Source organism: Carcharhinus amblyrhynchos, chromosome 5, assembly GCF_965287045.1.
Source record: "Carcharhinus amblyrhynchos chromosome 5, sCarAmb.v2.hapA, whole genome shotgun sequence".
Lineage (NCBI taxonomy): Eukaryota > Metazoa > Chordata > Chondrichthyes > Carcharhiniformes > Carcharhinidae > Carcharhinus > Carcharhinus amblyrhynchos.
The window spans coordinates 104576529-104589994 of NC_137328.1; the positions used below are offsets into that span (position 1 = coordinate 104576529).

The window sequence follows — 13466 nt, forward strand, 5'->3', positions numbered from 1 at the left end:
TGCATCTCAGTGATGTTTTTGGGGCTGGAAGTTCTATTATGACTCTGGCTTTCAGTAGATCAACCTTTATTCCTTCTCTCACTACGGGACCAAGAAACTTGATTGATGCCTGTAAAAACTTGCACCTACTGTTCTTGGCTCTCATTCTCATGTCACGTCCAACTCCAGGGGGGTCTGTATATCAATACATCATCAACAGCTCTGTGTAAACCTTCTAAAAGACTTGACATTGTTCTTTGAAAGATCTCTGACGCTGATGTTATTCCAAAAGGTAACCGGTTAAGTTAGGATCTTCCAAGTAATGTTACAAAAGTGAGAAACTTGGATCCCATTCTGAGGGTATTTGCCAGAATTTGCTTGTTAATTTGGAGAATATTGGGCTTTCCCCTAATTTAGCTAAACCCTCGTTTACTGACATTATTGGATGGACTCTCCCTTTCACAGTTTTATTGAGTTGTGTGAGATCAACACATATTCTTATGGAACCATTTGGCTTCAGAACCAATATTGCCCCCAAGCACCAACTTGTGGTCTCTTTTACGAATGAAATGTCTCCTTGTCTTATTGAGTCGATCACTTTCTTTACCCATTAGAAGTACAGGTGGGAAACCTTTATAGGTTATGAAAACACATTGGTTTTGCTTCTGGGCTTAGTGTCATCCGATATGCTGTTCTTAGCTCACCCAGTGCTGTAAATAAATTTGGAAATTATCCTAACTGACCCGTCAGCATTCTTTATTTTATTCTGCAGATTAGATTCAGTTCCATCCATGCCTTTCTATTTAAAAGTAAACAAGTCTGATCTTGAATTAGGCGCAGTACTTCCGTAGGTTCTTCTTTCTGCTTTAAATTCACTGTTAATTCTCCCAGAATCTTCAGCTTGTGTTCATCCTGCTCCATGTAGCTTTATGCAGAATGGTTGAAGAACTCTGTTGTCTGATATTAGAAAGAATTGAAACAACTGCTCCAGTTTAACGTATATCCTGTGAGTTTATACCAGAATCTCGGCGTTCCAGTAGTTTCCAGATATTTCTTCAATCTCTCTTAAGTAGGGTATCTCAATGTCTTGTAAATCTTCAACTTCTGTTTTTTATTAAAAACTTTCCTTTTTGAGCTTTCTGCCTGTTTTATCCTACTGCTTCATATTGCCTGAACATAGTGCTGGGTGATGAATATTGGCTGAGCCAGTGATACCCATATCCATGAATGAAAAGAAAATGCCTTATCCTTTTTGCACTAATGGCATTGGGCATCTTTGGATAGACTGTTCCTAAGCCCATACCTTTTTCCTTCCCAGCAGCAATAGCTAGTCTGGATTGACACCATTAATTGCTTTCCATGTCACACGTATGTCCTTTTCTCCATTTTCCATCTTTGTGCATGGTGCCAGATGAGGTGGGTGAGGGTCCTTAATGATTACTTTGTATCAGTATTCACAAAGGAGAAGGTTGTGGTGGATGGTGAAAAGAGGATGTTGACGTCCTAGGTCATGTTGAGATAAAAAGGGAGGAGATATTGGAGATTTTGAAAAACATTAAGGTGGACAAGTCCCTAGGGCCAGACAGGGTCTACCCCAGAATACTGAGAAAGCTGAGGGAAGAAATTGCTGAGACCTTGGCCGAAATCTTTGCATCACCTGTAGCAATAGGTGAGGTACCAGAGTATTGGAGAGTAGCGAACATTGTTTCTCTGTTTAAGAAGGGTAGAAGAGACAATCCGGGAAATTACAGGCCTGTGAGCCTTACATCAGTGGTGGGGAAATTAGTGGAGAAGGTTCTTAGGGGCAGGATATACCCACATCTGGAGGACAATATGCCTATTAGTGATAGGCAGCATGGTTTTGTGAAGGGGGGAGTTGTGACTCACAAACTTGATTGAGTTCTTTGAGAAAGTGACGAGAAAAATTGGCCAGGGCAGGGCAGTGGATGTTGTATACATGGACTTTTATAAAACCTTCAATAAGGTTCCTCATGGCAGGCTGGTACAGAAAGTGAAGTCATATGGGATCCAAGGTGAGGAACACATGATTGGTGCAGTCTTGGAGGGCCGAAGGGCTTGTTCCTGTGCTGTATTATTCTTTGTTCTTTGTGAGCTAGTAAGATTGATACAAAACTGGCTTGGGCGTAGAAAGCAGAGAGTAGCAACGGAAGGGTACTTTTCTAACTGGAGGGCTGTGACAAGCGATGTTCCACAAGGATCAGTCCTGGGGCCTCTGTTATTTGTAATATATATAAATGATCTGGAGGGAAATGTAGGTGGTCTGATAAGTGAATTTGCAAATGATACAAAAATTGGGAGAGTAGTGGATAATGAGGAGGATTGTCAGAGGATACAGCAGGATACAAATTGGCTGGAGACCTGGGCCGAAAGGTGGCAGATGGAATTTAACCCAGACAAATGTAAGGTGATGTGATTTGGAAGGTCTACTGCAGAAGGAAAGAATACAGTAAACGGTAGAGCCATTAGAAATATTAGCATATAAAGGGATCTAGGTGTGCAGATCCAGTTCCCTGAAGATGGCAACTCAGGTGGACAATGTAGTCAAGAAGGCGTATGGCATGCTGGCCTTCATTGGTCAGGGCATTGAGTATAGGAATTGGAAAATCATGTTGCAGCTGTGTATGACCTTGGTCAGGCCGCATTTGAAGTATTGCATACAATTCTGGTCGCCACACTACCGGAACGATGTTAATGCATTGGACAGGGTGCATAAGTGATTTAGAATTATAGAATCCATACAGTGCAGAAGGTGGCCATTCGACCCATTGAATCTGCACTGACCACAATCCCATCCAGCCCCTATCTCCGTAGCCCTATGTATTTACCCTGCTGGTCCTCCTGACACTAAGGGGCAATTTACCATGGCCAATCAACCTAAGTTGCACATCTCTGGGCTGTGGGAGGAAACTGGAACAGTAAAAGGAAACCAACACAGGCACCAGAAGTATGTGAAAACTCCACACAGACAGTGACCCTAGCCAGTAATTGAATCTGGGTCCCTGATGCTCTGAGGAAGCAGTGCTAACCACTGTGCCACCATGCGGGCCACAAAATTCACATGCAGAGGACAATATCTAACTTTTGCTTTCAGCTTGCATATAGCCAGACCAGCTAAGAATGGCAGATTACTTTCCCTAAAGGACATTAGTGAACTAGATAGGTTTTTACAACAATCAACAATGGTCATGGTCAGCAGTAGAGATAGAATTCAAATTGCATCATCCATCGTGATAAGGTTTGAACACAGGTCCCCAGAACATTACCTTGGGTCTCTGGATTACTAGTCCAGTGACAATACCACTATGCCATTATCTCTTCCTTACCAGGATGTTGCCTGGTTTGGAGGATATGGACTATGAAGAAAGGTTGAACAAACTTGGATTGTTCTCATTGGAGAATGAGGGGGGATCTGTTAGAGGTTTACAAATTATGACAGATTAGGATACAGTGGATGGTCAGAGACTTTTTCCCAAGGTCATAGGGCCAATTACATGGGGGTATAGGTTGAAACTGAGAGGGGGAAAGTTTAAAAGAGATATAAGGAGCAAATTTTTCACGCAGAGGATGATGAATGCCTGGAACATGCTGCTGGAGGAGGTGATGGAAGCGGATTCTATAATAATATCTGAGAGGGATCTGGATAGAAACATGAATAGGCAGGAGTAGAAGGATATGGACAATGTAAAGGCAAGAAAATATTAGATTAGAGAGGCATCTGTATTGGCACAGATTTGGTGGGCATAGGGCCTGTGCTGTATTGTACGTTGTTCTTTTCTGCCTGACAAATCCCACCCTTGCCCTCACCCCGTAACACTATGTATTTACTCAGCTAATCCCTCTGATACTAAGAGGCAATTTAGTGTGGCCAATCCACCTAACCCGCACATGGCACAGTGGTTAGCACTACTGCCTCACAGCTCCAGAGGCCCAGGTTCAACTTTGGCTTGAGTCACTGTCTGTGGTAACTTCTTCCAGTGTCTGGGTGCTCCCGTTTCCTCTCATAGTCCAAAGATGTGCGGGTTTGGTGCACTGGCCATGCTAAATTGCCCCTTATTGTCCCTGGATGCGTAGATTAGAGGAATTAGTGGGATAACTATGTGGGGTTGCAGAGATAAGGCTGAGGTGGGATTGTTGTTGGTGTGAACTCGATGGGCCAAATGGCCTCCTCTGCACTGTAGAGTTTCTGTGATTCCCAAGGCAGCTCACCATCAATAAATGGCAGCCTAACCAGTTTTGCCCATACCAAATGAAAGAATAGAAAATGTTTGGGTGTGTCTATTCAGCATTCTCAGATGCTGAATAGATATCTGTCAGGGAACAAAATTCCTTGTTTAAATTGTAAAATTCTTTACATTCATAAAATATAATCTCGCAAAGTATAATCTCATAGCAGCAGCACCAGCTTGTAGTGACATTGAAGTGATGTGAAAATAGAACATTGCATGACCAGTCAGATCTGATCCCACAATGAGGCTGACAGTGTAGCTTATGAGCAACCCTGTCACATTTGACAAAAAGTTAGAGCCACAAGTGGAGGAATGGACCAAAATGCCCACTGTAACTTCACAACATTAACCAGAACAGCCAGAAAGTAGGCTGCATACTGGGCTCTGGGTGAGCTGTGAGCCGGTGACACTGGGCTCCGGGTAAGCTGTGAGCTGGTTATAATGGGCTCCGGGTAAGTTGTGAGCTGGTGACACTGGGCTCTGGGTAAGCTGTGAGCTGGTTATAATGGGCTCCGGGTAAGTTGTGAGCTGGAGACACTGGGCTCTGGGTAAGCTGTGAGCTGGAGACACTGGGCTCTGGGTAAGCTGTGAGCTGGTTATAATGGGCTCCGGGTAAGTTGTGAGCTGGAGACACTGGGCTCTGGGTAAGCTGTGAGCTGGAGACACTGGGCTCTGGGTAAGCTGTGAGCTGGAGACACTGGGCTCTGGATAAGCTGTGAACTGGTTACTCTGGGCTCTGCGTAAGCTGTGAGCTGGGTACACTGGGCTCTGGTCACGCTGGTTACACTGGGCTCTGGGTAAGCTGGTTACACTGGGCTCTGGGTAAGCTGTGAGCTGGGTACACTGGTCTCTGGGCTTTTTCATCAAGGGTTCTGGGTGCACTCTGAAGGGTAGATAATATCCTGTCTCTGACAAAGTCATTGTCAAAAAAAGGTGAGAGTGGATGATGGACTTCGAACATCAGAGTTTCCAGGTCCCGGGCCTCCTTGGAGACTCAGCAGCTACCTGAAGAGAATGATGCAAATTGTACTGTTTTAATTTCTGCTGCATTTCCAGTGTAGTGTCTGGTCGATCTAAAAATGGTACCTCTATAGGTCCATCAAAAGGATCATATTAAAAGCGTATAAAGGAGGGAAGTGAAGTGGCTAACAGCTATGCCTGGCTGAGTTACCACATTTCACACACGTACAATACTTCCTTCAGTTTCCTATGCTGTAAACATGCAATGTTTGCAAAACTGAGAGTTTTAAACCACAAAAAAACGAGCTTTTTTTTAAAAAAAGTGGCTACAGTAAATGGCACGGTTAGTAACGTAACTAATTAAACTCTATTCTGTTTGTCCACCATGAGCTGCCACTGGTTATCCACAAATTTGCTTGTTATTTGATGTATATTTTTGATGGGCTGTCTTTACCTGTTACTGACTATTCATTTCTTCTTTCGGAGAATATGTCTTGAGTTGTTACCTGCTAAAGGACATAACATTAAAAGCCAATTGGAGAAGCATAATTTTAGACTTCTGTCCTGAGGACTTCTGTCCCGTCCCCCATTTAAAAACTCAGACATGTGCATCTGACTTTAGAACAACTTGCATTACAACATCAGAAGATAATTAATGCTGTTGAAACAGTTTAGTCCAACTTAATTCATTCACTCCAGCTAATGTGGCATCACAAAGTTTCTTATTTGATTACAATTTTTCACCTGCATTAATTATTCTGGAAATTCATGCCAAAGTTGGTTTTTTTTTTGTGTTTAGACAAACTCGCTGATATTATTCCCATCAGTCATAATAAGTGTAAACCTGTGATCCTTTATCCTACTCACGTTTTAGTTTGAAACACTTCATTCAAGTATTTAATCCCTTACAAGAATAAACATGTTTTTCTTATCTTTTATTATCTGTAATCTTAATATATTTGGCCATGACTTTAATGTTTATTACATGGCTGGGAAGTACAGGTTTCTTCATAATATTGAAGTTTATATTGGGAACATACTTGTGGCTCTGTTTTGCACTGCTTCACTGCTAATGTGTCTTCTGTGACTACAGTTGGTCATAGTGTTCAAGGCGTAGTTTACAGATGACTGTGCTGTTTGATCATATTTCTACTAACTTGCCTATAATGCTGTTCTGGCAATGTTGACTGGTACTCTGCATTGGCTGGATATGTTGAGCCATAAATTGACTGTAGCTCCTAAGTCTCTTTGTACTTGTTATTTCAAGCCTCTACATGGTGTATATTTGCTAATTTTTCCTTATATGCTGAATCTTACACGTGTCCCAATAAGGCCTGGATTTTTGCAAAGAAGGGGAAGCCTGACATGGCAGAAGAGTCTGAAATCCAGAAATCCCACCCCAGGACATAGCAGCAACTATCTTTGTGGGGGCAGGTGATGTTTCATGCATAGGCATTTCAGGCAGGCAGCTGTCCACATAAATCAGCAACTGCCTCCACTCATGTATGATTTTGGTGACCTAAGAGTAGAAATGTTACATGTGCGGATTAGACCTGATAGGAGCAAATCTGAGCTTCGCAGAATCCTTTGGAGAAAAGGGTTATCCTTTTGTAGAGGTAGAATACCCCTTTGGATACCCCTTCACCTTTGGGGAAGTTCAAGTGCCCTGCAGGAGAGATAATCTCTCTTTGGAAGAGATAAGATGCTCTTGTGAGAGAAGGTGCCTTTTTGGGAATTTAATGAAAGTACGCATGAAATGTGCATAGGAAGTGTATAAACTCGTTGGAACTGCCAAACAAGCTGTTAATAGAGACTGTCAGAAGTAACTGTCAAGCTATCAAGACAGTTACACCTCTTGCTCTTTAACTCTTTGAATGATGATCTTTGAGTATAAAAGATGCCCAATTTCTTGCCATTTCATTCTATCTGTTGAGCATAAGCTTGAGGGTTATCATTACAGGATTAGTCCTACATGACTGATTTCACAACGCATCACAGTGGGATGCATACCATTTCACGATTTGATTGACAGCTCCAAGCAGTTAGAGTCTTTGAAGTGAGGCTATGAATTCCAAAGCTTGCTTTTATAATGGATTAAGTTCTTAAATGATTTTTTTTAAAAAATTTGAATGAAGTTTTATTCGGGATTATGTAGTTGAAGGAACGTAAATGTGGTGAATGGGTTTATATGAATGAGAGTATAGTCTGCAGTAGACATATACAACTATAATTCATTTAATATCAACATGGGTCTTAAGGTCTGCCCACGGCAGATATAGGCATGGTAGGGATAAGGGGAAAAAAGGTGGGTGACATGCATTGACATGAGGGCTATAAATTGCTGTAAGGGTGGGTAGAGGAGCATATTTTGGCTTGAAGGGAATGAGGGTCCATGGACAATAAACAGGGGCATAGATTGACATAGAAGTTGTGAGGGACAATGGGAAGTGGGTAGGTGAGCATAGATTGGCATGAGCAGTATGAAGTCCATGAGGGTGGATGGGGGACATGAGGTGGCATAAGTTGGCATGGGTGGGACATGGGGAGTGTGTGGGAGTGGAGGGGTGAGAGCCACTTTATTAAAACCTCAACATAGTTTGGAGCACTCAGGCCAGGCCTTTCTCCCAGCCTGTTTCCACTTCCAGCAGCTTCCACACTCACTCCAGGGTCGCCCAACCTGAATCCCATAAAACCCTGCAATCATTCCACTCACCCACACCCAACTATTTCCAAACCCCTGAGTCAGAAGGTATCCAAGAGCAACAAATGAAGAGGAGGCTCCTAGATCCTTTGTGTTCTCGAACGCCTTAGAGAACAACACAAGTCCAAAGATGTGAATGCATCTCCTAATGGGCTGAAGTAGCTTCCAGGCTTGGACTCTAGTTCTGGCAATGAGTACTCAAATGAAAACTTGCAAGAACATGATAAAATAAGTAATCATGTATTTTATTGCAAGAATGCCAATACTAATTACATCTATATTTTAAAGGTTAATTTGACATCATCTAAAACACTACAAGAATTGGACCAACTAGCTGCTTATGAGTTTCGAATCCGCTGCAAACGTATCTCCAAAGTCAGCTTTTGGAGCTTGTGGAGTACGAAATATGAAGTCCCTCCTGGTAAGTAGTTATGGTTATGAATTGTAAAATTAACCATATAGCCCCTAAAATGCAACAGATGTTGGGGAGATGGAAGTTTTGAAGATTGAAATCAATAGGCACTTGATAGGTCAGGATATTTAGTGATATGGTTTTTTGTTTGATTTGATTTATCATTATTACATGTATCAGTATACAGTGAAAAGTATTGTTTCTTGCATACTATATGTACAAAGCATACTATTCATAGAAAAGGAAAGGAGTGCAGAATGTAGTCACAGTCATAGCTAGGGTGCAGAGAAAGATCAACTTAATGCGAGGTAAGTCCATTCAAAAGTCTGACAGCAGTAGGGAAGAAGCCATTCTTCAGTCAGTTGATGTTTGACCTCAGACATTTGTATCTTTTTTCTCGACGGAAGAAGAAGGAAGAGAGAATGTCCGGGGTGTGTGGGGTCCTTATTTATGCTGGCTGCTTTTCCAAGGCATTGGGAAGCGTAGGCAGAGTCAATGGATGGGAGGTTGGTTTGCATGATGGATTGGGCTTTATTCACAATCCTTTGTAGTTTCTTGCAGTCTTGGGCAGAGCAGGAGCCATTCCAAGCTGTGAAAAGTAGTATCAGGTACAGTTGTGATACAGATCGCCAGTTAGCTAACAGAATGGCAGAGCAAGCTCTGATAGCTGATTGCCATTCCTATCTTCCTGCCGGATATTGTACCTTCAAACCAAATTTGAATCCATTAATTTTAATACATACTCCATAGCTGGTACTGATAACTTCTATCCAGTGTAATTGGTTTAGAAAGGCTGATTGTAAACAACATTTTCTCAACCTTTGTACCATCTAACATCATGTGTTAGCAGCAACATAAGCCTTTGTATTTTTATACTTAAGGGGGTGTAACTTGCAGTCTCATTCTTGGCACACAATCGGAGCATTGAAGAAACACAAAGGATTGTTTCAATTAAAACGTCTGCTCATTGACCTTGGGTGTAATTTTCCCCAGAGTCGTAACAGTGAGAATAACACACCAGTGAGCCCAACTTCAGAGCGCTCAGGCACTCTTTCACAAGGGCACCCCAATCTCACAGTGCATTGAGGAACCCCCTCCTTCCCTCCATGGACATCGAAATCTAAGTGAACCTTATTCCTTGGTTGCTTTCAAGGTGTGTTTCAGGCTTTGGATGAAGTGTTGTGCTAGTCCATTAGTAGCAGGGTAATAGAATGTGGGAGTAATGTGTTGAGTGCCATTCTCTTGTATGAAGTTCTCACGTTCCTGTGAGACAAATTGAGGTCTGCTGTCCCTTACCAGCTGTTCAGGAAATGCAAAGTGATGAAATACTTCTCTTAGCTTGCCAATAGTCTTAGATGAGATTGATGCCATTACAGCGACCTCTGGCCATTTTGTGAGGGCATCAACCATTAAAAACATATGTCCTTTAAAATCCACAATCACACATTTGCCAAGCCTCTTCAGACCATTCCCATGGATGCAATGGTGCTAAGGGCAGCGTATTTCTTACCTTGGCACAAGAAGGACATGTACTAATCTCTTCAATTTCCACATCCAGAAATAACTTCTTGCTATTTCCTTCATGCATACAAACTCCACAATAGCCCTCATGGACCTACTGTACCACCCACTTTCTCAATGGTGGCGGAATGATCACTTTGAGCCTCCATAGAAGATATCCTGATTGTACTCCAATCTCCTGGAATAGTAGGATTTCAACTTGGGTGTTAGTTCTGAAGCTTTTCCTCTCAAAACCATATCCGTCACGTCTGAGAGCACAGGATCACTCCGAGTGTGTTTTCTCACTTGCTTAGAAGTGACAGGGTGTTGTCTGCTTGTCCAAAGCAGAAAATATTTGCCCTTTGAACAGTCCGACAAACAGCCTGGCAGTGGCAATCCTGGAAAGTCCATCTGCGTTACAGCGTCGACTTGATTGCTGGTATTTAATGGTGTAAGCATATGCAGACAAAAGCTCCAGGTGACGGAATTCCTGTGTGTGGTTCAGAGGTGATAGTGAGTAGATTATGGTCTATCAACAATGTGACCCTTGTCTCATAAGGAACTGATGGAATTTCTTGACTCCATAAATGATCCCTAATGCATCCTCCTAAATCTGGGCAGAGTTGCTTTCAGCTTTGCTGAAGGTTCAAGAAGCGAAAGCAATGATGCTTTCTTCACTTGATAGCATCATATGAGAACGCTGCTCTGATACCATGAGGAAATGCATCACCAGCTAACTGTAAAGGCAAAATAGGATCATGAGAACTTCAGACTTAAGTAATTTTTTTTGGCTTGAGAGAATGTGTTATTACATGGATCCAACCACTTCTAGATCTTGTTCTGACACACAATTCTTTCATTTTTTATTTATTAATGTCACAAGTAGACTTACATTAACACTGCAGTGAAGTTACTGTGAAAATCCCTTAGTCGCCACACTCCGGCATCTGTTCAGGTACACTGAGGGAGAATTTAGTATGGCCAATGGGCCTAACCAGCAAGTCTTCAGGCTGCAGGAGGAAATGGAGCAGCCAGAAGGAATCCGTGCAGACACGCAGAGAACGTGCAGACTCCGCACAGATAGTGACCGAAGCCAGAAATTGAACCCAATTCCCTGGTGCTACGTGACAGCAGTACAAACCACTGTACTGCCCGTTTGTTGTCAAGTTTGGAAGAAACCTTCCGTAATACTTCAACAATCCCAGGAAGGAATGTAACGTTGATATTCTGAGGTGCAGGTGCCTTGTCATGGCATTAACCTTAAAAGGAGATTTGTGAAGGCCAATGGTGTCAATCATGTATCCCAAATATTCCATCGGTCATCAGTACAGTTCAGTCAAATCTTCTGTAGCCATGTATGACCCATCAACCCTGGATAAATAATTCCCATTGAGTTGTCCAGCTACTTCAATGTGGCCCTACAGAGGAAGAACTTCACCAATGTGCTTCTTCAGAACTATCCTTGATCACCTTAAAAGAATGTGTTGGAGTTCCTCATTGTAGAAAGTCTCTGGCATCAGTGGGACTGCTGTCGCAGTGTCAACTTCCACCCTTACTGGCTGTCCATCTGGCAGTGGAGTGACACGGTATTTGTATGCAGTATCAGCAATGACTAGCACATGTAATGATAATTCCCTTTCTGACTGTGAGTCTCTTCTCTTTTTTTAACCCTTTTGTACAGCATGTACATTTCTCCTTTTATTTTACTAAATGCTGTCTTGGTTTGTTTTTGCTCCTTATTTTTATTCATAGTTCACTTTTCCTTCTTGTAGGCACACTTTTCCTTCCACAGCTTAACATTCCATGTGTTTACACCAGCATTACATAGAAACCAGAAGCAGGAGTAGGCCATTTGGCCCTTCGAGCCTGCTCTGCCATTAATCTTGATCATAGTTGATCATCAAATTCAATATTCTGATCCCCTTATCCTCCAATATCCCTGATCCCTTTAACCCCACAAACTATATCTAATTTCTCCTTGACATTAGACAGCATTTTGGCCACAATTACATTCTGTGGTTGTGAATTCCACACATTCACCACCCTCTGAATAAAGAAAGTTCTCCTCACCTCAGTTCTAAAAGGTTTATCCCTTCTGCTCATACTATGAGACCTAGTTCAGCAGCAGAATGCCCTAGCTTTGCACACCAGTATATATATGAGTTTTGATGTCTTGGAGTGTCAATTCAGTAGACACTTTGTATATTTGAGAACACAAACTCAACTACTGGGCTTCCTTTGCAGCCAGTTCCACAGAAACAGCAATTTCCATGGCATTCTGCAGAGTAACATTACTCTCAGTTAATAAACGTTTTTGCGCTGCTTCACTGCTTAGACTACAAACAAATCTGTCTCAAATAGTGTCATTCAGCACATCTCCAAGCTTTCAATATTCTGCAAGTCTTTAAACACCACCATGAACAGTGTTGATTTTCTTTACAGAATCCTCTTGGTTTCCTTTACAGAATCTAAAGTGCTGTGTAGTGATTAGGGATTGTGGTGAAAAACATGCTTGCAGAATGTCCCCATCTGTATTTTTCAGTGCCAAGTTTTTTAGGTTGCACTAAGCCACAGCAGAGATGAAAGGCTTCTCCCCTCACCATCACACTTAGGAAAGTGGACACCATAATATATTCGGCTGTCTTGTTTGCCTGCGCAAAATAGTAACCATGCTCGATATAAGAGCTCCATCGCTCCCTATTTTCAACAAAGTGTCCCATGATGCCAAAAGCTCCCGTCTTTTTTTTTACTTAAGCAGGCTTCCCGGATGCACATTTCCAGCAGCTAACTTTATTCTCATACACAAAGGGTAACTAATCTAGTTTCAGCCTCTTATTTACCACAGCCAGCTCTATAATCTGTTTGTAGAGGATCATCTATTCACTTCTACCTACTCTGTTTAGTCTCTGTAACACATGTGAAAGTTTTCTTTGTCTGACTTTACCTCGGTTAATTTCTTCTGTCCAGGTGACTAGCAAGCATCCATCCACAGTTCTCGTCGCCAGTTTTTGTTGAGTATTGGAGATCTGATACATGGGAGAAACTTTGGTTAAAAATAAATGGAGCTCTATTAATGTGTGTGAGCTGTTTCATGGATATTGCTTCTTCTCTCTCTGTTTCCCGTGCTAATCATTATTTCCAGTGCACACATTAATAAGCATAACTCCAGTGAACCAATAGGAATAAATACGAATAACTAACAAAAATGCTAACCAAATTTCTAGTATTGACGAAAAAGAAACTAGACACAGATATAATGAAAAATATATATATTTTATAAATCATCCAACAAAATGTAAATCAAACATTTGTAGATGAAAGAAAATTTTAATAGTTAAAGTCACCACTTATTATCATTGTTAATAATCTGAGAGGAATTGTCACTAGCCACACTCAGCATAGATCACCATCTGGTGTATCATATTTTTCTAATTTTTTTTTATTCGTTCGTGGGCCACGGGCATTGCTGGCTAGCCAGATTTTTTTTCCCATCTCTAGTTACCCTTGGAGAGCAGTTGAGAGTCAACCACATTGCTCTGGCTCTGGACTCACATGTAGACCAGACCAGTTAAGGACGACAGATTTCCTTCCCTAAAGGACATTAGTGAACCAGATGGGTTTTTCCCAATAATAGACAATGGTTTCATGGTCATCAGTAGATTCTTAA

At 41.8% G+C, this 13466-nt stretch overlaps 1 protein-coding gene across 1 annotated transcript in view; it reads left to right on the forward strand.

Annotated features, from left to right (window-relative positions):
• LOC145343550 (interleukin-6 receptor subunit beta) overlaps positions 1–13466 on the forward strand; it is a 50194-nt gene that overhangs the window by 15680 nt on the left and 21048 nt on the right. Inside the window, exon 4 of the mRNA XM_080189798.1 lies at positions 8176–8308. Within this exon, the coding sequence (XP_080045924.1) occupies positions 8176–8308 (133 nt within the window). The remainder of the gene's footprint in view (positions 1–8175; positions 8309–13466) is intronic.